The following is a 23,011-nucleotide window of genomic DNA, read 5'->3' as shown; positions in this document are numbered from 1 at the left end:
GCACTTGGGAAATTTTCCAAAGCTTTTTCTAATGTCCGGACGGTATCTTTTTTGTTTCCGAGAGCCTCCTTTTTGTTCATTAGAGTTGGCAAATGTTGCATTACCTAAATATCTAATTTCAGAGTCCGGCCGGTACCAGAGCCAAGGACGTGCTACGTAGATATCGGTTCCAAAAGACTGTAACTCTAAATTATATTAATTTCCTCTATCACAAGTGTGTGATGAGAGACGGAGCAGTTGAGCCTCTGAAGAGGAGTCTCAGGTTGCAGGGAATAACAATTCCACCCTCTTCTCCACATGGAAGGCCGGATGCACCTCCTCTACAGCACATTGTTAGGAGAGCCTGCCTCCCTCACCAGCATGGAGCGCACACTGGACAAGTGGCTTTCCTCACTTATTAGTGCTCTGATTGGAAAGTGCTGATTGCACAGAAGTCAGGTAGGAAGGCAGTGCTATCTCACATTGGGAGGGATGGCATGGTGTCACCTGGGCGTGTGGCACAACGCCTGTCCTATATATTAGTGCTCAGAGCATCCTTTCTCTCATCCTTTCCCTTCCTGACTCCTGTTCCACCAATATATCAGGTGAGTCACATTTTAGGTCTTGTATGTGGTTTCCCTTCATTACCCTTACAGTAATCTCAGTTTATTTTCCTTGTCCAGGACTTCAGCTGCTTGTATACAGGACTAATGTGCGTGTATAACTATTACCTGTTTCAACTTTTCCATGATGCTTTTTACATTTTTCATGGTATAAAGTATTGGGGTTTGATCTGCACTGCTCCACCTGGAAGTTACCGGAGCGCCACATGTGGCAGACCACTGCGGCACGTTGTAAAGTTATATCGCTCTGCGGAGATTTATTTTATTTTTATAGGAAAAATTATGAAAATTTCTCCAATATTTATAAATATTCTATATTGCATTTTCCACTTATATTATTATTATGCTTTAAAGGCATATTTATCCTACAATTAACTAGTTATTTTTTCAGTTTTACATACCTTTTCCCTAAAATATTTTGAGGGGCACATACACACGTAGCAGAACCGACCTTTTCACTGAACTTCTGTCTGACGCTTTTATGCATTTTTAGGCAGTTTTTGTGGGGGTTTTTGGGTATTTTTTTTATAGTTTTACAGCCAGATGTATGTCCATAGCAAAATACTAAATGCAATAAATGCATATGTAGTGGGGTTTTTTTTTTCTTCACTTTATCGTCACATTATTTTTTACAATTGCAGCACGCTGTAGGTATGATTTGTTTTTTCACCCAGTTTTTGGCATTTTTCACACACAGACGGACCTCCATTGTTTTTTTATTTCCCTGTATTGAAAAGTGCATATATTACAGCGTGCAAGTATAAGTCATAGGATTTTAAGAAGAAATTTTGGAATTACATGATCTGTGAATCACATGATAAAAACGCAAAACAAAAAAAAATGCAACAATAAAATGCAGGTACTCAAACCTCTTAAGCCATGTTCCATCGTACAGAAATCCTGGGCTTTTACTGTTGATTTTTTTCAACATTTTCCACAAGTTTTTGGACCGAGACATGCAATGCTTTTTATTTGATTTTGTATTCATTTTTTGATCTGCTTGTTAGTGTATAAAAGATGCCGAAATTTCTGAGACTGAAAGTCTGTTCCATTCATCCCAAACGGGTGGTTTTTGGATGAATGGTTCCATTACAAAATTTGGTTTCCGCAACCAAATCTGCCGCATAAATGCAAATTAGATATACCATATAGGCAAAAAAAATGCCCAAATGTGCAAAATATTCATACACACAGTGTAAAAGAGTATTTGTGAAATCCTATCTGCTTTGTTTCAACTGTTGAATGCGGCATATTTTTTGCACAAAAAAGCAGCGTTTATGCTAAATCTGAATATTGCCTTACTTTAAAAAAAAAAAAAATTCACCCAAAAATTCTGCTAAAAAATCTGTGCACAATGCATTATTTGTGCAATATGATAAAAATGCAACCGCTGTAATGATTTCATCATGAGTTGTGCCAAATGACACACTTAGCTCTGCTACATCTCTGTATACATACAGCATATTGCGTATAGTAGGAGTGCAACCAGCATTGATATTTATTTTTTATTGTATTTTTTCTTACTAATTCTCAAGATGGGCACGTAAATGATTCTAGAAGACTTTCTTTTGTTGCATGTGAGTCCAGTGAAGCATCTTATAACAAGACCCCAGTCTCCTATGCCACATTCCGGCTGCCCATCGGAGCACCTTACGACTCCACAGTTGAATTAATCTACATCGGGTTTTTTGTATTATTATTTTTCCAATTGTAATACAATGGAGTCTTTTCACTATCATGTTGGGTATAGGTGACCACTTATAAGAAACCATCATCAGGAACATAAATTTCAGCCTTTAAACAAAGTCTATGAATAAAATCATTTGACAACATTTCTAGCAGTCGTGCAAAATCTCAGGTTCCTATGGTATAATAAGGACGATGTGACCCTTCATATATCAATATCAGCTCATCAGATTCCCAAATATCCTACAGAATTGATCTTGCATTGGTGTAATGATGTCAGATTTGCATCGTATTAATAATTTAATTATTACTTTCCAGTAATTGTCCACAGCTAGAAACATGGAGAAAAAGGTACTTGGTAATGGTTGGTTATGGTGGAGGACATCTGGGCAAAGCTTTTCTGTTTTCTTGGCTTTCTGCTTGGAGGAGAAGGGATCTCATTATATTGCTGCACTTTATTATTTTTTTAAATTAATATTTCATTGTAACTAAAGAAATATATTTTATTACTTTTGTTATTAATATAGCTGCATTTATATACAGTATACTCCTTGTCATAATTTATCTTTTTTTAAAAAAAAGTATGTTAGAAGCACATAAATATGTTTCCAGTACAACAGGATAATATGAGCCCCTAAGATCCTGATTTTGCCCAATAAACCAACGATCATAAACCTTCAGCACTACAGCTGTTGTAAAACTACAACTCCCAATAAGCAGCTTGTGGCTGTCCATGATTGCTGGGAGTAGTAGTTACACAACAGCTGAAGCGTGCCAAAAGTTGCATGCAGTAGACTATGGAAGTATCATTGACGCAGACACTTTTTCTGTGACTTCATTTCTTAGAATGATTATGGGTTGTTCTCCACTGCTTCCTGGCTTACTGTTGGCCGGGTGGGGCGGTGTACTACTGAATGACTGACAGTTTTTGAAAGTTGCATGGTTGCGCCTGTGGTCCAAACTGTGCGCTCTCCGGTCCTGCAAGCAGAGACAGCTCTGAATGTGCAACGTGAGAGGAGCACAGGGTCAGAGAAGCTGGCCAGATCCAGGCATCCAACTAAGTTTAGAGCAGCGCTTTCAAGTTCTAATACAAAGAGCTTGTAAGCGCTGCACTCCCTGGGGAGGAGCCACCAATTATAAATTCCAGCAGTGATCGGTAATCTAGGCAACAATCCGTAAACAATAAATGTCTCCGTTCTTGAGAACAGAGAGAATTTTTAAAAACATGTAAATTGTAAAGTTGCTTCTTTTTTACAATTTTACCCATTCATGAATTTGTTATTAACCTTTTAACCAACGTTAACTATTCCTCAAACATTTCCAGTCATTGTCTTATGCTAAACTGATCCTGCAGGTTTTATTTCTGAGATAAGTAGTGTCAATGTGTCTGGCCGCCACTTATCTTCCTCCCTACTAAGCTGATTATAGACACTTCTCATCTATTAAGACACCCAAACTTGCCCCAGATGTCTCCTGACATCAGAAAAACGGATTAGAGAGGTCTTTCCCCCACCAACCAAAACTACTATTTTTGGTAAGTGGTGCTAATGGGCTTGGTAGCCACCAGCCACTTATCTCTTGCCTTACATTTCAATAGCATGACCATTTGGATAATAATTGACCAATCAGCAGACAGTTATCAGTTGGAGTCCAGGTAGGGCTTTCTATGGGGACTTCTAGCTTATATGTGCCCCATATCAGAGAATGGCACCATTAGTTATTCACAGTCTAAAGCCGGCCGTACACATGGCTGTCGGACAAAGGATGCTTTGGCAGATTGTTCGGCAAGTGGCCATCTCTGCTGACTCTTCCATACACAGTAGCGTACATTTGGCCGAGCGCTCCTGTGTTCTCTATGAGAAAGTCGGCAACTGACATGTCGGCTGCCAGCTTATATCCGGAGAAGAGTGCGATCAGCAGTCCAAAATTGGACATGGGTGATCCACATTTCTCCCGACCCTCAGCTGGCTGGTGATCCCATACACATTAGATGGCTGTTGGACAATCGATGCTTTGGCAAATCGTTCGGCAAATGGCCATCTCCTCTGACTCTTCCATACACTTTAGTGTTTGTTTGACCAAGCTCTCCTGTGTTCTCTATGAGAAAGCCAGAAACTGACATGTTGGCTAGCAGCTTATATCCGGGAGAAGAGTGCGATCAGTAGTCCAAAATTGGCCATGGGTGATCAACATTTCTCCCGACCATCAGCTGGGCGGTGACCCCATACACATTAGGCCTTCCAACAAACCCGTTGATGTTGTCAGGTTCAGTCGACATTAGTCTAATGTGTTCGGGAGCCTCTAGGTATCTGTATTTGTTGGTTTGCAGACGGTCCAGCCTTGGAGTGGGATCTATTCATTGTACTGAATACACTACATGCTTTGAATTATCGGGCCTACAAGGTGCCAAGATTATGCACAATTGATTTATAGACCATGGAGGTAATTATTAATAACTTGCCCGGCAGGTTATGTTAGATAGTCTAGTAAGAGATGGCGCAGGTTATAATTAAAACAATAGGAGAATGTATGCATTGATGTATCTTGGCGCTGCTCTCTGTGTGGTTCCCACCCTTTTAATGTAATTTATCCCAGTAATAGTATATGTACATCAAGGCACATTACAATACTTCTCATTGTTATGTAGACCACATCAATGGCGGGCACGGACGGAGGAGGGCACTAAACAGGAACAGCATGTGCGATCCTTACTATCCAAAAGGCAATTTATCTGATGGAAGATTTCCATCATTGTGGCTTTAATAAATCCTTCGCCACTTTATTAGCGGAATTACAATGCCTTTGCAGCTAATAAAGTGCTGGTGTATTGTGAGGATATGTCATCACTTTATGATTGATGGGGCTCTGATGAAGAAACCAGAGACAGCAGAGATTGCCGAGTGGCGTCCTGGCATCTGCTGCATTGGGGAAAAAGGTGCAAATTACTGGTGAGCAACAAGATTCACCGGACCCCATCATGCCGGGCCTACAAATCACAAGAGGTGCTGGGGATCCCGCTAGGTAGGAGGAGGTTCACAGGGCTGTGCTTGGGTGGACACTACTGATTTTGTTCTCGGGGTCTGATGAATCTTTTTGCTCAGCTCTAGAGGAGAAGATGTCTGTTTACATGAGACTATATCCTGGAAGGGGCCAAAGTGGGTGATGTTATTTGCATGGGACTGTATGATGGTGTTGGCTGAAGGTAAATGTAAATGTTACCCCACACTCCCTTCTTAATGCAATCTAGAAGACAGTTGAAGAAACTGCAGATTTTAGTTATGGCTGTGCTGCCCACATTCAGTTATAGGCTCCTTATACAGCTGTCCCTCAACTACTACTACTAAAGCAAATTTGTAATTTTAGAAGACCTTTCAGAGCAAGCTATCCTGTAAGTGTACAGGCTGAATAATGCTATTTCTGATCATTATATGACTTGCATCCTGCATTTATCACCAGTTTCCCCTATGCAGGCCCTGTCTATAACTTTCAGTTGTCACTGAGCTAGTGGGTGGAGACAAGCAGCTATGGTGTCTCCCATACCCAGCACAACTCAGACCTGAGACATTCCTGCTCTCCTGTTTCTATGTAGCACATGATGAACATTGTATAGCAGTACTGAGCAGTGTAGCTATGAATTCAGCCCTTGCCCATGACATGAAGCAACTACTAGTAAGCTGCAGCACCATCTATATGTGCCTGTGTCTCTCACTTTTCATCTTCCATTCCCTCTCCATATATTTCCATAGGCATGTGCAATTTGCTCCCTTGGTGAGCTGGCAGTCTGTTTTGTTATGCCAAAAATGGATTTTAGCTGTTTTTTTTCAGAGTGCATAATATATTTAGAGGCCAGATGGAGGAGTTAAAGGGGCTCATAAGTGGAGAATGAAGCATATTTCTTTGATAATATATATTACAACGTTTTGCATTTTTGCCTGCACTATTGAGTTTTGCAAAGTGACCATTTAAACATCCAATTCGATTAAGTGGCAGCAATTCTGATATAGAGAATGGGGGGGGGGGAATATGTACAAAACTAAAAACAATGAAAAACCTGTTTTCTTAAATGTTGCAATGGGAAAATATCCTTTTCCAGGATACAGGACGAGGGTTTTGGTGCCTTTTCTAAGCATCCTATAGAAAATAACAGACTTCTTTTCCATGTACAAGTTACCCATCTATCTGTTCACCATGGAGGATCACCGTCCCAGAAGTCCTACATGTTACATGAGTGTTTTGCATTTTGTGGTCCTGGTTTGGGTCTTTCTTTATGAAGCAATCCCGAGCAGGGCTGATGGCTCTGGTTCCTTGTCATTAGCCCTTTTTTGATGAAATCTATTATTGAGCTAAAATTATACAGCAGTATATCCCTTAATTTCCCAAGACAAAGTATATGTGCTATTGTGTAGAAGTAGATAATTCATTGTGTCACAACCATTACAGGTGATGGGTCATCTCCTACGCCATTGCTTAAGGTTATTGAGTGGTGAATGGATTCTTTTGTATGAACGCTATGTTCATTTGTGACGATGGTAAATGATTGCTGATGTCTAACCATCTCATTCTTTTTACAGACAATGGCTCCTTTCCCCGAATTCCAGCACCGCATCCCAGAAGGTGTGGATGATCCTCCCAAATACACTCCTAACAATGACAATGCAAACCCAACCCCTGGTAAGCTTATCATTAAATTACAAACACTTTTTATGTAAGCTCATCATTGTTGTTACTGCATGTTTTCTACATTGCAGGACTAAAAACCTATTTTCTCCATTGCACCATTTTTTCAGGACAGGAAATGCATCAGATAAATGCTCACTAACGCTCATGTGACATTACAAGATGATCACCAGATTTTTTTTGGCTCATATAATTCAGTATAGACTATTGTTAAATATTAATGTAGAGGCTTTGGTATATGCCTTCTGTACATCTGTTTTAGTTAACGTATCTGGGTTGTCTGCCATCTTGATTGTTTCTTCCCTCCAGGATGGTTACCTTAATGTAGACTGCATTCTCTATGATGCCACAATCTCATGACATTGCTTTTGCTCCTATTTAATGATATATAGTGATAGATCAGTGACCTAGAGCTGCTGTCCCCTTATTTACATAGCAGAGACACAGTGTATCCTATGTGATACAGCAGTCTCCGTATCTCCTATGCAACTTAAATACAGCAGTCTGTGTCTCCTATGGGAGGTATATACAGCAGTCTCTGTGGCTCCTATGTGATATAGATATATATATATACAGCAGTCTCATTGTATCCTATGTGATGTATGTATAGCAAAGTCTCATTGTATCCTATGCAATAACTATAGCATTCTCAGTGTATACTATATAATGTAAATAGAGCAGTCAGTGTCTCCTATGTGATGTATACAAGAGTCTCAGTGTATCCTATTTGATGTGTATACAGCAGTATCAGATTATGCTTTGCAATGTATACAGTAGTTTCATTGTATCTATGTGATATATATATAAAGCAGTCTAATAGTCTCCAATGTGATCTAAACAGCAGTCTAAATGTATCCTATGTGGTGTATATTCAACAGTCTCAGTGTATCCTATATGATGTATATACAGAAGCCTCAGTTTAAACTATGTGATGTATACAGCAGTCTCAGTGTCTCCAATGCAATGTAGACAGCAGTCTTAGTGCATCCTATGTGATGTATTCAGCACAGTCTCAGGGTAATCTGTGTAAAAGGAAACCTTCCCCTGCTGCCCATAGTAAGTAATCATATTGCAGCTTTCATTTTTCAAGAGCAGAATACAAAACGAAAGCTGTTCTATAATTGGTTACTATGGGCGGCAAAGACAGTTTCATGTCTTCACCTATACTTTTAGCTGCATGGGAGATGTACAGACGCACAGGGAGGGCGGAGCTAAGTGTAAAGGGGAGGAGTCTGAGTGTGGTCAGGAGGGATTTGATAATTGATATAGCCAGAGACTGACTTCCTGTCTACACATTAGTGCATGTACTGGACTGGTTGTCAGACTGGAGCACACATGACTCAATTTCCTGTAATAAAGAGGGAAATGTATAGATGAATTTGAGGTGAGATTAATTAAATATACAGCCAGAATAATGATGGTAAATAAGCATTGTATGCGCAAAATAAAAAGCCAGAGCGCTTCTATAAAATATGAAGGCTGCAAAGGATACATCATGGGAAGTAAATACAACAGAGACAGAGATTCGTCAATTTTTCAAGCTCTATTATCACTGGTATTCAGTTAGTAGTATCCCACATACATCAATGAAAAATGTCAAAACTAGAGCATTATATAATAGGCCTGTAATAATTGTCTGTCTATTTCCTAGAAGACTCACTACCTCCGGCTTACTCCACTGTGTCGCTATACAATGACAAATCAGAAAATCAGGAGATCGACCCATGGGAGATGCCAGAACTTAAGAGTACAGGACCAAAATGGTCAGGTAGGTCTCACATACAGCACACGTACGTACATATATACACATATATACACACATAACCACATACATATATGTACACATGATATTTCCCTATTGCCACAGTATGTATACACACATATAAATATACCTATACGTTCATTCACTGTATGAGCAAAAGTGTAAAATACAGGCTTCTCTTTCAGTCCCATTGCCCTCTGTGTATAACATCCAGCCCCTCGCCATCCTTTCTGCCTTTACTTACATGTGTGAAAAAATGGCTCATTCTAAAGAGCAAATTCAGCTCCCCTCATCCATTGTCAGTTTTTTACATCACAAATGCTCTTCTAGAAAAGTCAAAAATTCCCATAAACATCTCCAAAAGTCTTGTAAAAACCTTCTCAGAAGAACAGAAGCTGTTGTAGCTACAAAAGGGTCCACTCCATATTAATATCTATGGATTTAGAGTGGGAGGTCATAACATCTCCTGGAGGAGGAATGAGGAGGTGTCCCAATGTCTTTTACGTGTTTGTGATATTTCTCCATTACTATATACACACAGAATAATATCTACACATAAGTTAAATTTCTCTTATAACCGTGAACAGATTTATCGAGATAAGAACTAAAAGAAAATTTTGTTCCCCAGAAATGACCACAAAGCAACGCATCCTATCCGTTCTGAAGTCAATCATGAAATTTGTCTTCTTGTTGACTTTGTTGTATTTCTTTGTTTGCTCCTTGGACGTGTTGAGCTCGGCCTTCCAACTGGTTGGAGGTAAGAGATTGTTGCCGATTTCCTTGTTTTCACCAATATTGGTTTTGGTATCATCGTATAAGCTGTGGTTATCACGCACATGAGATTTACAGCAGATGTATCTAAGAAACACTGGATTACGTGGCCAGAGAGCTGGTGACACAAGATGGACAATTCATTTATATTCTTCACTAACCTAAAATTAACTCAATCTAGGAAAGGCCGCAGGAGATATTTTCAAGAACCACTCGGTACTGTCCAATCCTGTTGCCGGTCTGGTGATTGGAGTTCTGGTGACCGTCCTTGTGCAGAGCTCCAGTACTTCATCGTCTATTATCGTCAGCATGGTGTCATCTGGCCGTAAGTATACCTTGTACTGTATAATTGTATAACGATAAATTCTACCATGCCACATGTTATTTTCAGTGGTTGCTCATGTTATATCAAACTTGGATGAGACGATAACGTAAAATCTCCGAAATAACGATTCCATGTTTGCTTATATTTATTTGCATACCAATACGGTACAGAGGTCACGATGCCACCAATTGATCGGGCACATGGAAGAATAGTAGCGTAATTGAATAATGCTGCCCTTTTATATTGTTTATAATGAATGAATGAAACAACACTTCCATTGTTCTGGAGGTTAGAACAATAATATTGTTTGTGTGATTGGTTGTGTTTTGACAGTTCTTACGGTTAGGACGGCCATTCCAATCGTCATGGGAGCCAACATTGGCACATCAGTCACAAACACCATTGTGGCTTTGATGCAGTCTGGTGACCGGAATGAATTCAGAAGGTACAGTGCCTGCTCTTATTATGTCAATTAAGAAAATGAGAGAGCAGTGAAGCGCGTACAGTCCTTCCCTGTAGTAGACAAAATTATATCCAACCATGCTTGTGCATTATTATTTTTACATTGAAGTATTTTCCCTGGTTGTGATCTATTTGAGCCAATATCTCAAAAGAAAAGTAATACAGATAACCAAATTTTCTGTGTAAAACCAAATCCAGATACAATAGCCCCTACTCCTATGTTTTTTTTATGTCACTTATTTATGCAGTTTCAGATCTTTGAAAACCAAATACAGGGACACACCCTGAGAACAGAACTGAGTATATAATCATATAGTTGCCAGAACGCTTCTTTTAGAAGACAAAATTATCATATTATCGACAATGAGACCTGTAAATCCATGATGAGAGGGAATCTGAACGATGGAAACAAGTATTGTCGGGTGGGAGTATGGATGAAAAGCATAGTACAAAGAAAGTACAAAGCAAACAATTATAAAGAAAACATAATAAAGCACAAAATATCCCAAACTATAAAGAAATATTTAAAAATGAGAAACAAAAAACGTGTCTAGACATCGCATGAAGAATAATCTAGCGCAGGGAATGCAGATATAACTGCAAAGTATATGAAGTGATATACAGTAAAGTAAAGGAGCATTTACGCTGCTCGATTATCCTAGGAAAGCTTGTTTACGATAATTCTGCAATCTACACAGGCTGCCAATCACCAGGAAAATGCTTGTTCATTGGGTGAAATGATCTTTTAGTTTGTATCATTGATCTCAGCAGCACATTGTCCTGTGTATGCGCACTGAACAGTCTATTAAAGTTGTACTGCCTGTGTAAACACTGGATAGGCTATGAACTGTTGATCGGCAAACATAGTTTAATGCCGCCAATCAGTAGGTGTAAACGGACCCTAGATGACCTTGATTCTTGTATAATAAGTGACCAAATGAAGGGGTCTCTATTATGATCAGTGCATTAGATAACTGATAAATGGTAGGGAATTTGTGTTCCTGATCCTCTCCTGGATCACTCATGGTCTCAAGAACTTGGCCACGATGAGTTGAATAGATCGGCAAGTTGGAAGTCTAAAGATATGAAGGTAGCCAAGCGCAGCGCTGTGCATGACTGTCTTTGTCAGTGCCATAGACATAGAATCAACAATTCGCATGTGCGACTCCTGCTGGCCTTTGTCTGGTTGCCAGAACGGAATGAATGGATAGCAGGGACACAACTCTGGCAATAAGTGAGTGTTCAAGTGCTGGGACCCAACAGAAAACAAGCATTGGAGGAGAACTTCCCATTATTGCACATCACAATTCATCGTTTGGCAGCATAGTGCCAAGATCTTCATGGAACTGAGCCTCCGGGAATGCCCCGTGCATGAGGCCGCATTGTAATTAATGTAAATAACCCTCATTGAACTCATTTCTAAAGACTTATAAAGCTTGTTTCTTTTTTACAGGGCATTTGCAGGAGCAACTGTGCATGATTTCTTCAACTGGCTCTCAGTGCTGGTTCTATTGCCTATTGAAATAGCATCAGGATATTTGTTCCACCTAACTAATGTTATCGTGGAGTCTTTCAATATTGAGTCAGGGGAAGATGCCCCAGATATGCTAAAAGTTATCACAGAGCCCCTCACCAAAGGAATTATTCAGGTATGTGCATTAACGTTTAATTAAATGCAATGGACACCTTTGTTCTTTTTTATTACATGAATGTATTTTTGGCTAAAAATAATTTTTGTAATTAGGTTTCATTAAAGTATTGTAAACATTTTTCATTTGGTGCCTGCATTTATTCCCATACATTGCAAGCTGCTCAGTCCAGATCAGAGAGAAAGCCAGCAAGCGAGCTCCCTGACAGCTCAGTCTGTGTCTTTATGCTATCCAGAACACAAATCTAAGCTTATATTTTTACAACCAAATAAAATAAACGTAAATCAAAAGTCAGCTCGATAAGTGTTTGATATACCGAGAGAAGGGTAACAAACTGAGCTTTCAGATTCTTCATCTGATTGATTTCATACAGAACAGGACTGAGCAGCCTGCAGTGAATGAAAATACATGCAGGCAGCAAAAGACAAATGGTTGAAAATGTTTCATAAAACTAATATATCTTGGTACCGTGTTAGCCAGTAGATAGAAAAATATTTAGAATTGAGAGTCTTCAGTGGTTCAGAGAAAGCCTTTGACAGGGTGGACTGGACATACTTGGGAGAGGCCTTGGCTTGTTTTGGATTCCCACACCAGCTAACTACCTCAATAATGAGTATGTATCGAGAACCCAAGGCACGCATCAGAATAAATGGCTCCCTGACAGACACATTTACAATCTCAAACGGCACTCGCCAAGGTTGCCCCTTGTCGCCGATACTTTTCTTGTTAGCAATAGAACCCCTACTAAGTGCTATTCAACAGAACACTGAAATTGAGGGCATCAAGATGGGAAAGACACAGTACAAAACGGCAGCTTTTGCTGATGATCTTCTTATCTTGATGACTAGACCACTCAAAAGCTTCCCAGCTTTGATGTCATTGCTGGAGGAATATAGTACCTTAGCAAATTTTAAAGTTAATCTTTCCAAATCAGAAGCCCTAGATCTCAACATACCTATCCATACTCTCGTAAAATTAAAAAAATTATATCCCTACACTTGGCCCAAACAATACATCACGTACCTTGGAATTAAGATACCCAGAAACCACAAAGACTTATTTAAACTCAATTACGATCCACTAATTGACAAAGCTAAAACTACCATACAATCCTGGAGAGACCAATTTCTATCATGGTCAGGGAGGAAAAATATATTAAAAAGTTTAATACTTCCCAAGTTTGTTTATCTGTTTCAAATGTTACCCATCCACGTCCCGAATTCTTATCTGGCTAGGGTTAATTCATTGTTTCTCAAATACATTTGGAAGAATATCAAACCACGAATAACTTACCGCACGCTGGTTTTGGCTAAATCTAGTGGCGGTATGGGTGCACCCGATGCCAGGAAATACTACCACGCTGCAATATTGACACGCTCAGTAGACCTAATACGCGGCTCACAGAGCAAGCAGTGGCTTACATTAGAAAATGAGCTCTCAACCCTGCCTATCAGATCGCTCCTAATGACTTATGTCAAGAAGCGACCTCCCCCCTCACAATCTAACCCACTCACACAAACACTCATCAGGATCTGGGCGAGAGTACATAACACACTAATACCTCCCTCATCTCCATTACTCAAACTGTCAGACGTCCTAACCCACACAATCAAAACTAACAATAAAGCACATACCAGCCAGCAAGGCCCAAACACACCCATAGACCAGCTATTTGAGGAAGGAGTGCTTCTGCCGCTCTCTGAAATTAAAAAATTAACGGGCTTAACGAATTTCAATTTTATACAGTACTCCGCCCTCAAAGAATCTCTGAAAATAATGCAATACAACCCCGACTCTACCCGAGACCTCACGACTTTTGAAACCCAATGCGCCAGAGTGTCCAAACCACCGAAAACGCTATCCACCTTATACCAAATTCTTCTATCTGATGACCATTGTTTAAAAAGAGCATATATAACAAGCTGGGAAAAAGATTTGGGATACACACTTAATAAATCACAAGTCCAACATATCTACAAATACTCACATGGCCCCACGTGTTGTGTGAAAACACAGGAAAATTCCTTTAAAATAGTGTCCAGGTGGTATACTTCACAAACCCAGATACGAATCTGGAACTCTGATGTCTCCACCTTGTGTTGGAGATGCAAAAAAGGAACAGGTGACTATTTTCATCTATGGTGGTCTTGTCCGACCCTAAAACAATTTTGGTCTCTTGTGGAGTCGACTATCTTGGATATCACAGAGAAAAAAGTAAAGCTGACACCAGAGTCCGCTCTCTTAAATCTACCCATAGGCCCCAATATGTCTCGTCGCTCCTCTTCCTTAGCCTACAACATCATAGCGGCTGCTAAGCTACTGGTGCCGTCGCTCTGGAAGTCTACAAAAATACCCACACTTTCACAATTATTATCCAAAATTGACCAACTTTACAGAATGGCTGAATTAGCAGCCCTCGTGAATCATACGACCCCAACATTCAAAGAAATCTGGAACCCTTGGGTTCTTTATAGGTCTAACATTCATCTGATACCTGAAGACTTATCTTAAACAAACCAGCTGAAAAACAAGGTGCATCCACTCCATTTATACCCTTGAATCCTGTTCCCTTCCTTTTCACCCTCTTTTCTTCCTTATTTTCTATTTCTTTAAATTATGTTTTCATTCTTAGACGACCAGCATACTTAGACTGATCTTGATTGATGGTTGATTGCAGGAGATATTACCTATCACCTAGTTTATACCTAGATTTATATATCCTTCAATTGGTTATTATTTATCATTTACATACCACACTTGTCTTACCTGCATATATAATGAGTAGTCTTATTGCTCTATACTTGTCCTAAGAGCTCTTACTCAAAGTTTAACTTTGTCGTTCTATTAACTGTTTTATTGTATTTTATACATGTTTGTATATCTGTTCTTTATGAAAATCAATAAAAAGAACATTGAAAAGAAAAAAAAAAAAAGAGAGTCTTCAGTGGTTGATACCTTTTAATGGCTAACTGAAAAGATGGTAACAAATTGCAAGCTTTCGAGACTACACAGGTCTCTTCATCAGGCAAAGACTAAAAGAAATTCTGAAGAATCACATATTTATGCACAACATAGCACAGAAAAAAAAAACGTGGATAAGACAGGTGACATGAGGCAGAATTACCATGAGTGAGAGACAGAAGAGTATGGGAATATAAACTGATGACGACCTTTGACAGTCTTAGTGCAGGAATGAATGTGTCGCATGGACTTATGTCTTTTTACATCAACTAAGGAACTTGCCCCTCAGACCATGTGGGGTCATCACAACAGAACCAGACCCCAATTAGAGGACAATAAAACACTCCTTATCTAAGAACTGGTCCAATATTTATGGACATAACTGTTTATCACTCATGGTAATTCTGCCTCATGTCACCTGTCTTATCCATGTTTTTTTTTCTGTGCTATGTTGTGCATAAATATGTGATTCTCCAGAATTTCTTTTAGTCTTTGCCTGATGAAGAGACCTGTGTAGTCTCGAAAGCTTGCAATTTCTTAACATCTTTTCAGTTAGCCATTAAAAGGTATCAACCACTGAGGATTCTCAATTCTAAATATTTTTCATAAAACTAAATCACAAATTATTAGCCAAAAAATATCATTTATACACATAAGAGGCCAATTTATTAAGATGCTTATGCCAGAAATCTGGTGTAAACACCTTAAGTTTCAATATTTTGGGGCATTTTGGAAGGTGCGACTATTGGCATTTATGGACAAGATATGGGGTAACATATGTGAGACAAGGCCGCCTGTCAAATTCATCATAAATGATGCCACTATGGTAGTGTATCCTCCTCCAGAAAAGGCTGACATTCATTTTTGGTGATGTTGCACGCTGAGTATCAGGCGTGCCTGATTCATTAAGTGGTGCACGCCGCTTAATGAATCAGGTCAGTATACTCCAACATTAAGACTGGCGTGTGCTAGATCAGCCTTAATGAATCATCCTCATAGCCTTTATTCATAAAGCTCATTCAAAATGGGGGAAGAAAACCTTTACGTACAGTTGGGTTGCTACAAAAACTGTAATACGTTATTGCGGTCATGTACCTGATTACATGGCAATGGCTTCTGTGATTATGAAAATAAATCAATGGATGAAGATCAACCACCATGTAGCAAATGAACAAAACATCTACCGTACCTCCATCACTGACGCTCTTCACACCCATCAGTTCTTACTTTTAGCTTACACAGAAGATATAATTCTTCATTGATCCAACGCATTAACAAATCTCTTCTTTATTTCAGCTTGATAAAAATGTCATTCAGCAAATAGCCAACGGTGACCCTGATGCTCAAAATAGGAGTCTGATCAAGAGAGAATGTGGCTATAAGGTAAAAAGACGTCTTGTGATTGTTTTATATAGCAGAACACTACCGAACTAAAGCCAAGCTTGATGGTTCAAGAAATACTGGCTAAGGCTTCACCTATAAGCAGAGATGAGCAGACCCGTTTGTCAGGTTCGGCCAAACTTTAGTCCAAAGTATGGTTCAGGTACTAGAGCAGTACCCGAACATGAACCAGAACCTGAACCCCACAGAAATAGATGGAGTTGTTGGGGTTTGCTCATCTCTACACATAAGGTAAAATTAAACATTGGTGTTATATGAAGCTGTAATATGGAGGCAATAACCAACAGTGGGTTCAGGGGTGGACATATCATTGGTGTGACCTGTGCAGCTGCACAGGGGCCCAAAGGTTAAAGGGGACATTTTTATCCCCAAAGTGGGTGTGATTGTGCATAATGATGAGCTTTTGGACTGCAAAGGGCCCATATATTGTTCTAGCACAGGGATCATCTTCTATCTATGTCTGCCAGTGAGTGGGTTCATACAGTAATGGGTGCCCATTGTGGGAAAATGCAATACAACAACCAGTATTAACATGTATATAATGCTTTTATGCAGGACTGGATCAATGGTAGTGTGCCCGGTATAGAGAACTGTACTCTGAACAGACCCTGCTGGATAGATGAGAACAATGTGACCTGGACAGAGGTTATGGAGACAGTAAAGTTCACCTGTAAGTATTTCTATCAATATAAAAATTCACAGTTTTAATTAATTATGTTTTTTCTTTAATTCTTATGCAAAAAAATCTATAAAAACCAATACATAATTGTACACTTTACTATTCCAAAGGCAACTGTAGATAATCTGACAATATTTCACAGCTATTATGCTATAAGTAAAGTTTTTCTTTGCAATGGAAAAAAAGCAAAATTAAAAAAGGAGTTTTCCAAAGTCATTTTTCTAATTCTATAGCAGACTCAAAAATTCTTACCTTGCCCCTGTCTATCCAGTGCTCCCATGAGACCAGTGAGCCCTGTGATTGGCTGTCATGTGAAAAAGACTGGGGGCAAAGGGGAAAGTTAAGCTTCTTTTATTTCTTTGTAGAGTGAGTATATAGAATAGAAAACAAATGAAGGTAGAAAACCCCTAGAATGGTAGCAATAGATAGTAAAAGTGTGTCCAGTAAATTTTGCTTCATGAGGTCTTCTCATCATTGACGCCTCAGAAGGTTCATTCTGCTCTAAAACCATCTCATTTTCAGATCATAGAAGGAACCATTCAACAAAATGTTGGAAGGATAAGAAGAACCCAATGTCTTAACTCTTCCTTTATATTTTGTTACCCAGGCTCCCACATATTTGCCTACACTAACCTCCCAGATCTGGCAGTAGGACTCATCCTGTTGGCGCTGTCATTGTTCGTGCTTTGTATGTGTCTTATTTTGATCGTCAAGCTTCTAAACTCAATGCTAAAAGGACAAGTATCTGTTCTGATCAAGAAGATCATTAATACCGGTAACTATCAGTAACACTGCATTCATGTCAATTACCTCTATGGTTAACAGATGTAGACGTTGTCTCGATGTAGGAAATGCCAGGTTCTACCATTTCTTACATGTCCTCTCTTACTTTTTCCCCGAAGACTTCCCCTTCCCATTCTCATGGTTAACCGGATACTTGGCAATGTTGGTCGGTGCTGGAATGACTTTCATTGTTCAGAGCAGCTCAGTCTTCACTTCCGCACTCACGCCACTCATCGGTAAGGAGCATGTATGATTGTGAGAAATCATCACTTTTAATTTTAGTGTCCCTGCTTCCTGTTACATCTTGGCTCTTGCATCTTATAGGTCTTGGAGTGATTAGCATTGAGCGGGCCTATCCACTGACACTTGGGTCTAACATTGGAACTACAACTACAGCATTGTTGGCTGCACTGGCCAGTCCGGGGGACACCCTCCAAAACTCTGTACAGGTGGGTGTTATACCGATGTCTACTCTAGAATGTGTTACTTAAAGACATGATAAATAGTGATGAGTGAGTGTACTCGTTGCTTAGGTTTCCCCGAGCATGCTCGGGTGGTCTCCGAGTATTTGGATGTGCTCAGAGATTGAGTTTTCGTCACCGCAGCTTCATGATTTGCGACTGCTAGACAGGCTGAACACGTGGGAATTCCCTAAAAAACAAGCAACCCCCCATGTATTCAATCTGTCTAGCAGTCGCAAATCATGCAGCTGCTGCGACGAAAACTCAATCTCTGAGCACATCCAAATAATCGGAGACCACCCGAGCATGCTCAGGGAAACCTAAGCAACGAGTATACTCGCTCATTACTAATGATTAGTGATGAGCAAGTATACTCGTTGCTTGGGTTTTCCCGAGCACGCTCGGGTGGTCTCCGAGTATTTGTGAGTGCTCGGGAATTTAGTTTTTGTTGATGCAGCTGCATGATTTACGGCTGCTAGCCAGCCTGAGTACATGTGGGGGTTGCCTAGTTGCTAGGGAATCCCCACATGTATTCAAGCTGTCTAGCAGCAAATCATGCAGCTGATGTGAGAAAACTAAATCTCAAAGCACTCCCAAATACTCGGAGACCACCTGAGCATGCTCAGGAAAACCCGAGAAAGGAGTATACTTGCTCATCACTACTAATGATAAACCTTAAAGGATCTGCCATGGAGATCAGCAGATTGCTGTGTGCGTAACTCTTAGCCTACCTAGAAAACCGTTAATTTGCTCAGAAAAGCAATGACTATCCAGACATTCTGTATGAATGTCTGTCAATATAATAACATGTAGAAAAAGACATGGATTGCTCACCGAAGTATTATCTGTTATGAATTTTACAAAACTGGATATGAGGTTCTTAGTTAACATTTTGATCACACTGTATAAGCCCACTGATAGGTTTGATGTGCCATGGCAGTGGGCTTATATATTCTGATCAGAATGTTAAGTAAGAACCTCATATTCAGTTTTGTACATTTTTTTCATTGTATAATATCTCCATCTACAGCCCAGGTTATTGAGTACAGTTATGAATGGTGGTGATATGGTCACTAGAGTTGAGAAAGAAGGTTCCCACTGCCTCAGTCCGCCATCCAGACCAGTACTTCATAGTAGCTGAACCAGGCCAGTCTTCAATTCTGTGGTCGGGATCCTTAGCCCCTCATGTTGGGTGCCATTGGCAATTACTGGGCCCTGTGATGCCATGATGTTCTGGTACGAATCATGATGTTCTGTGAGGCCTATTGATTAGAGAATTGTTTGCCCAACGCTAATGGCTGCCTTAATATGGCTGTCCAGGATATTAAAATTATTATGGGGTCAAAAGAAACATAACTTAAACTCACTTGGTAAAGCTTGTGCTGCTCCATTGCCAAGACTCCTATGGTCTCACCAGTTTTGGTCATGTTGACCTTGAATACTTATTGTCATCATTGTTGAGGCCAGTGATTGGATGCCCTAACTTATCAAGCTGGTCATCTGTACGTAATAAAGAATCTCCTTACTTGCCTTTCTAATCCTTATGATCTGGTCATGAACACGCCATTATTGACCAGGTCATACAGTGAGTCAGAGCTGTTAACATAAAGTGCATGCAAAAAAGGTCATAAGAACAGCGAGCACTCACCATCCTCTAATGTCCAATCTTTATTATGGCATATTTTCAAAAGCAGGTATGATCAGGGAGAAATGTCTTGATGTCAAGACCCGTGGAAGCGCAGGAGCGCGAAACGGCCGTCGTCTTGTGGAAACACATTTCTCCCTGATCATACCTGCTTTTGAAAATATGCCATAATAAAGATTGGACATTAGAGGATGGTGAGTGCTCGCTGTTCTTATGACCTTTTTTGCATGCATGATTGAAGTTTTCTCAAGCTAGAGCACCAGACATCGGTAAAGGGCTTCATTGCACTAAGAGGACCTTAAGCGAGCGGGTGTGGGTGATTTAAACAGCTGATGGTGCTGCTATTTGCCTTTCTTTTGGTTAACATAAAGTGTCTTCTCATAATCTTATTGTGCTACTTTTATTTAAACAATTTTTTTCATTTTTTTTGCAGATTGCGTTATGTCACTTTTTCTTCAACATATCTGGAATTCTTATTTGGTATCCCATCCCCTTCATGAGGTTACCTATTCGAATGGCCAAAAGCCTGGGGAACAAGACAGCTAAATACCGATGGTTTGCTGTTGTCTACCTAATCATGTGCTTCTTCCTGTTGCCCTTGGCGGTCTTTGGCTTGTCCATTGCCGGGTGGCAGGTTCTGGTGGGGGTCGCTGTCCCAATTGTGTTCATAATTATTGTTGTAATTGTCATCAGTGTGTTGCAATCCAAATGCCCCAGGGTGCTTCCAGATTTTCTAAAAACCTGGGACTTCCTACCCAAGTGGATGCATTCTATGAAGCCTTGGGATCTCTGGATGGCCTCCCTCTCGCTGTTTTGTGGTCATTACTGTTGCTGCTGTTGCAAGAAATGTAAGTGCTGCAAGGGTAAAGAAGATGAAGAAGAAGCAGTCGATAAGCCCAAGGCTCTGGAGTGTCATGAAAATGTTGTAGATCTGACTGACGAACTCCCATCCCTTGAGAACAGAAATCATGGAAAGACTATGAACCTCACCGCCTTGTAAAACAAATTTAAGGAGGTTCCGTTATAGGGACTGTGTCAAATCCTTACTCGATAGAGTTTTGATCAAATTACTATTTATTTAGTGACCCGAGAGGTTCAGTATATCAAGAGCCAAGATCAAAAGTAAGACATTCTTGAAATGAATTTCTAATCATTGACACTCAATAGATTTAATAATATGAATGTATGCAAGGAAGAAGATGTATATAGAGTACGATCAATGGGAAACATCCCAGCATAATGCAGCCTGTGCTCTGTACTGTGTACATATTAATACAGGTCTGTACATCTCATTTAACCCATGTATATAGATAAAGCCAATGGGTATGGACCTAGTGTATATAAATGTAAGATTTTACCTGGTTTCTTATGCATATTTGTAGTATAGTTCTGACATGTTCTTATATTAAATAAATATTGTGATCCAGATTTGAAGCATAATTGTCTATTTTTGGTCCCGACACTCCCAATTTCCCCCAAAAATATAAACTGTTTTTGATGCAGATATCAGTCTAATATGTCCATGACTGCGTATCGCCAAGATTGGTCCTTCTTTAATGATTTAAAACCCCTACGCGCTACCAATTTTCTCAAACTAAACTTAATACCCGTCAAATAAAGACAAAACCATTATTTCTTTGGATAAATTGGCCACAGCAGCCATTTTATTAACAAAACAAACATAAATAACACCAATAATACATTTGTATAAATAATTTGAGGGGAGGGTTCTTGGAGCTAAAAAATCTGGCACACAAAGGGGGAAAAACCTCCCCCCACAAACTTTTAACGAAAACCTTGTTTACTCTCAGCCGTAACCACCAGCTCGAGGGCACCATGTAACCCGTTTCCGGGCAAAGAAACCCCAAAGCTCCCGAGGTAAACTCCCCGTCCAGAGCCCGTAAACCAAAGCCAGATCAACCCCACAAAACATCAACTCCAAGAACCCCGCCCCCCGCCAACCACGAGCAGCCCTGACCACCTCAGGCTTGCAAGTGCCCCACCACCGCCACTGCTCTCTCCACTCCTTCCTGTATGGCTAGCGCCCAGAAATCCAAACCAATATCATTTAAATGGACCCTGTCGTCCCTCCAAAAATTTCCCACGCCAGCCTCCAATTCAAAGTGCCGAACCGCCACACCCCCGTTCCGGGAGACAAAACTTGCCACGGCCCTGTTCAACTTAACACAGGCCCTATTAATACCCCTAAGAGAACGAGCCGCCCTCCACGTCTGCCTAGGCACAATGTCGGACCACACCGTCACCATTCCCGGAAAGGATACCCACAGTCTCAACAAATCAAAGCGGATATCCCGGATCAACTCCCTCACTGGCTTGGACCCCAAGTAATTACCGCTCAAATGCACCACAACAATATCGGGGGACCAATCCATCCGAGCCGTGCAAGCAAATTCAGACAATAAGCGGCACCATAACATACCCCGAAATCCCAACCAACGAACAACCACTATATCTCTCCCAAAACCCATTTGCCCACCATCTCGTCTAGCATCGGCCCGAATTGCACCCCAATGAACGAAGGAGTGTCCAAATATCCAAGCCAACAAGGGGGTCCGACCTGCAAGATATAACAACAATTAATACCATCCAAACAAGGCCTAAACCCTCAAGTCATGGCACTCCCCTCAATGCCGCACGTAATACAAATATCGGTTAGACGTCCATCTGCCTATACGCCTTATCATATCAGCCCCCAAGCCCAAACCGTCAGCCTCCGACGCTGCCCCAATTCTAAATGAATGTGATCCAAAAGAAGTTGGGTCAAGGCCTAACATCACCAAACCCTTTTTCAACACTGCAATAAACTGAATCCGTGACAAGAACTCACCTTGTCTGTGCCGTAACAATGGGCCGGATCTACCGGACCACAAACCCCAAAAATCTTCCAAACACCGATGCGGGCTCATAAAACCTCCAACAACCTTCCCCAACACGACCCGTTTACCTTTACCTAACTGACAGGGGCGTAACTACCGCGGTCGCAGCGGTCGCCATTGCGACCGGGCCCCGCAGGTCAGGGGCCCCGGGCCGGCAGGTCTGAGCAGGGCCAGGCTGGCCATCGGGCACTTCTGGCAAATGCCAGAAGAGCCGATGCCAGTAGTGGGCCGCTGCACTGTTCCTCCCCCG

The 23,011-nt window shown here is 40.6% G+C and overlaps 1 protein-coding gene across 4 annotated transcripts; it reads left to right on the top strand.

The window, feature by feature from the left end:
• The first annotated feature begins 307 nt into the window (after positions 1-307).
• Positions 308-21,291, top strand: SLC34A2 (solute carrier family 34 member 2). 4 transcript variants are annotated; one of them, XM_077279943.1, is made up of 13 exons: positions 308-584; positions 6,860-6,959; positions 8,617-8,733; positions 9,356-9,484; positions 9,680-9,823; positions 10,157-10,268; positions 11,739-11,934; positions 16,192-16,278; positions 16,852-16,966; positions 17,583-17,750; positions 17,878-17,994; positions 18,083-18,207; positions 20,298-21,291. In XM_077279943.1, the coding sequence occupies exons 1-13, from the start codon at positions 477-479 to the stop codon at positions 20,862-20,864; spliced, it is 2,085 nt and encodes a 694-aa protein (XP_077136058.1). In that variant the 5' UTR covers positions 308-476; the 3' UTR covers positions 20,865-21,291. The 4 variants fall into 4 exon arrangements, with proteins under 4 accessions (XP_077136058.1, XP_077136059.1, XP_077136062.1 ...); XM_077279944.1 differs by having other exon boundaries at positions 436-584; positions 8,620-8,733; positions 20,298-21,289; XM_077279947.1 differs by lacking the exon at positions 308-584 and adding an exon at positions 2,610-2,639 and having other exon boundaries at positions 8,620-8,733; positions 20,298-21,289.
• The last annotated feature ends 1,720 nt before the right edge of the window (positions 21,292-23,011 follow it).

The sequence above is a fragment of the Ranitomeya variabilis genome, chromosome 1 (assembly GCF_051348905.1).
Source record: "Ranitomeya variabilis isolate aRanVar5 chromosome 1, aRanVar5.hap1, whole genome shotgun sequence".
Taxonomy (NCBI): Eukaryota; Metazoa; Chordata; class Amphibia; order Anura; family Dendrobatidae; genus Ranitomeya; species Ranitomeya variabilis.
The sequence above is the reverse complement of the archived record's forward strand: the minus strand, read 5'-3'. Positions and strand labels throughout refer to the sequence as shown.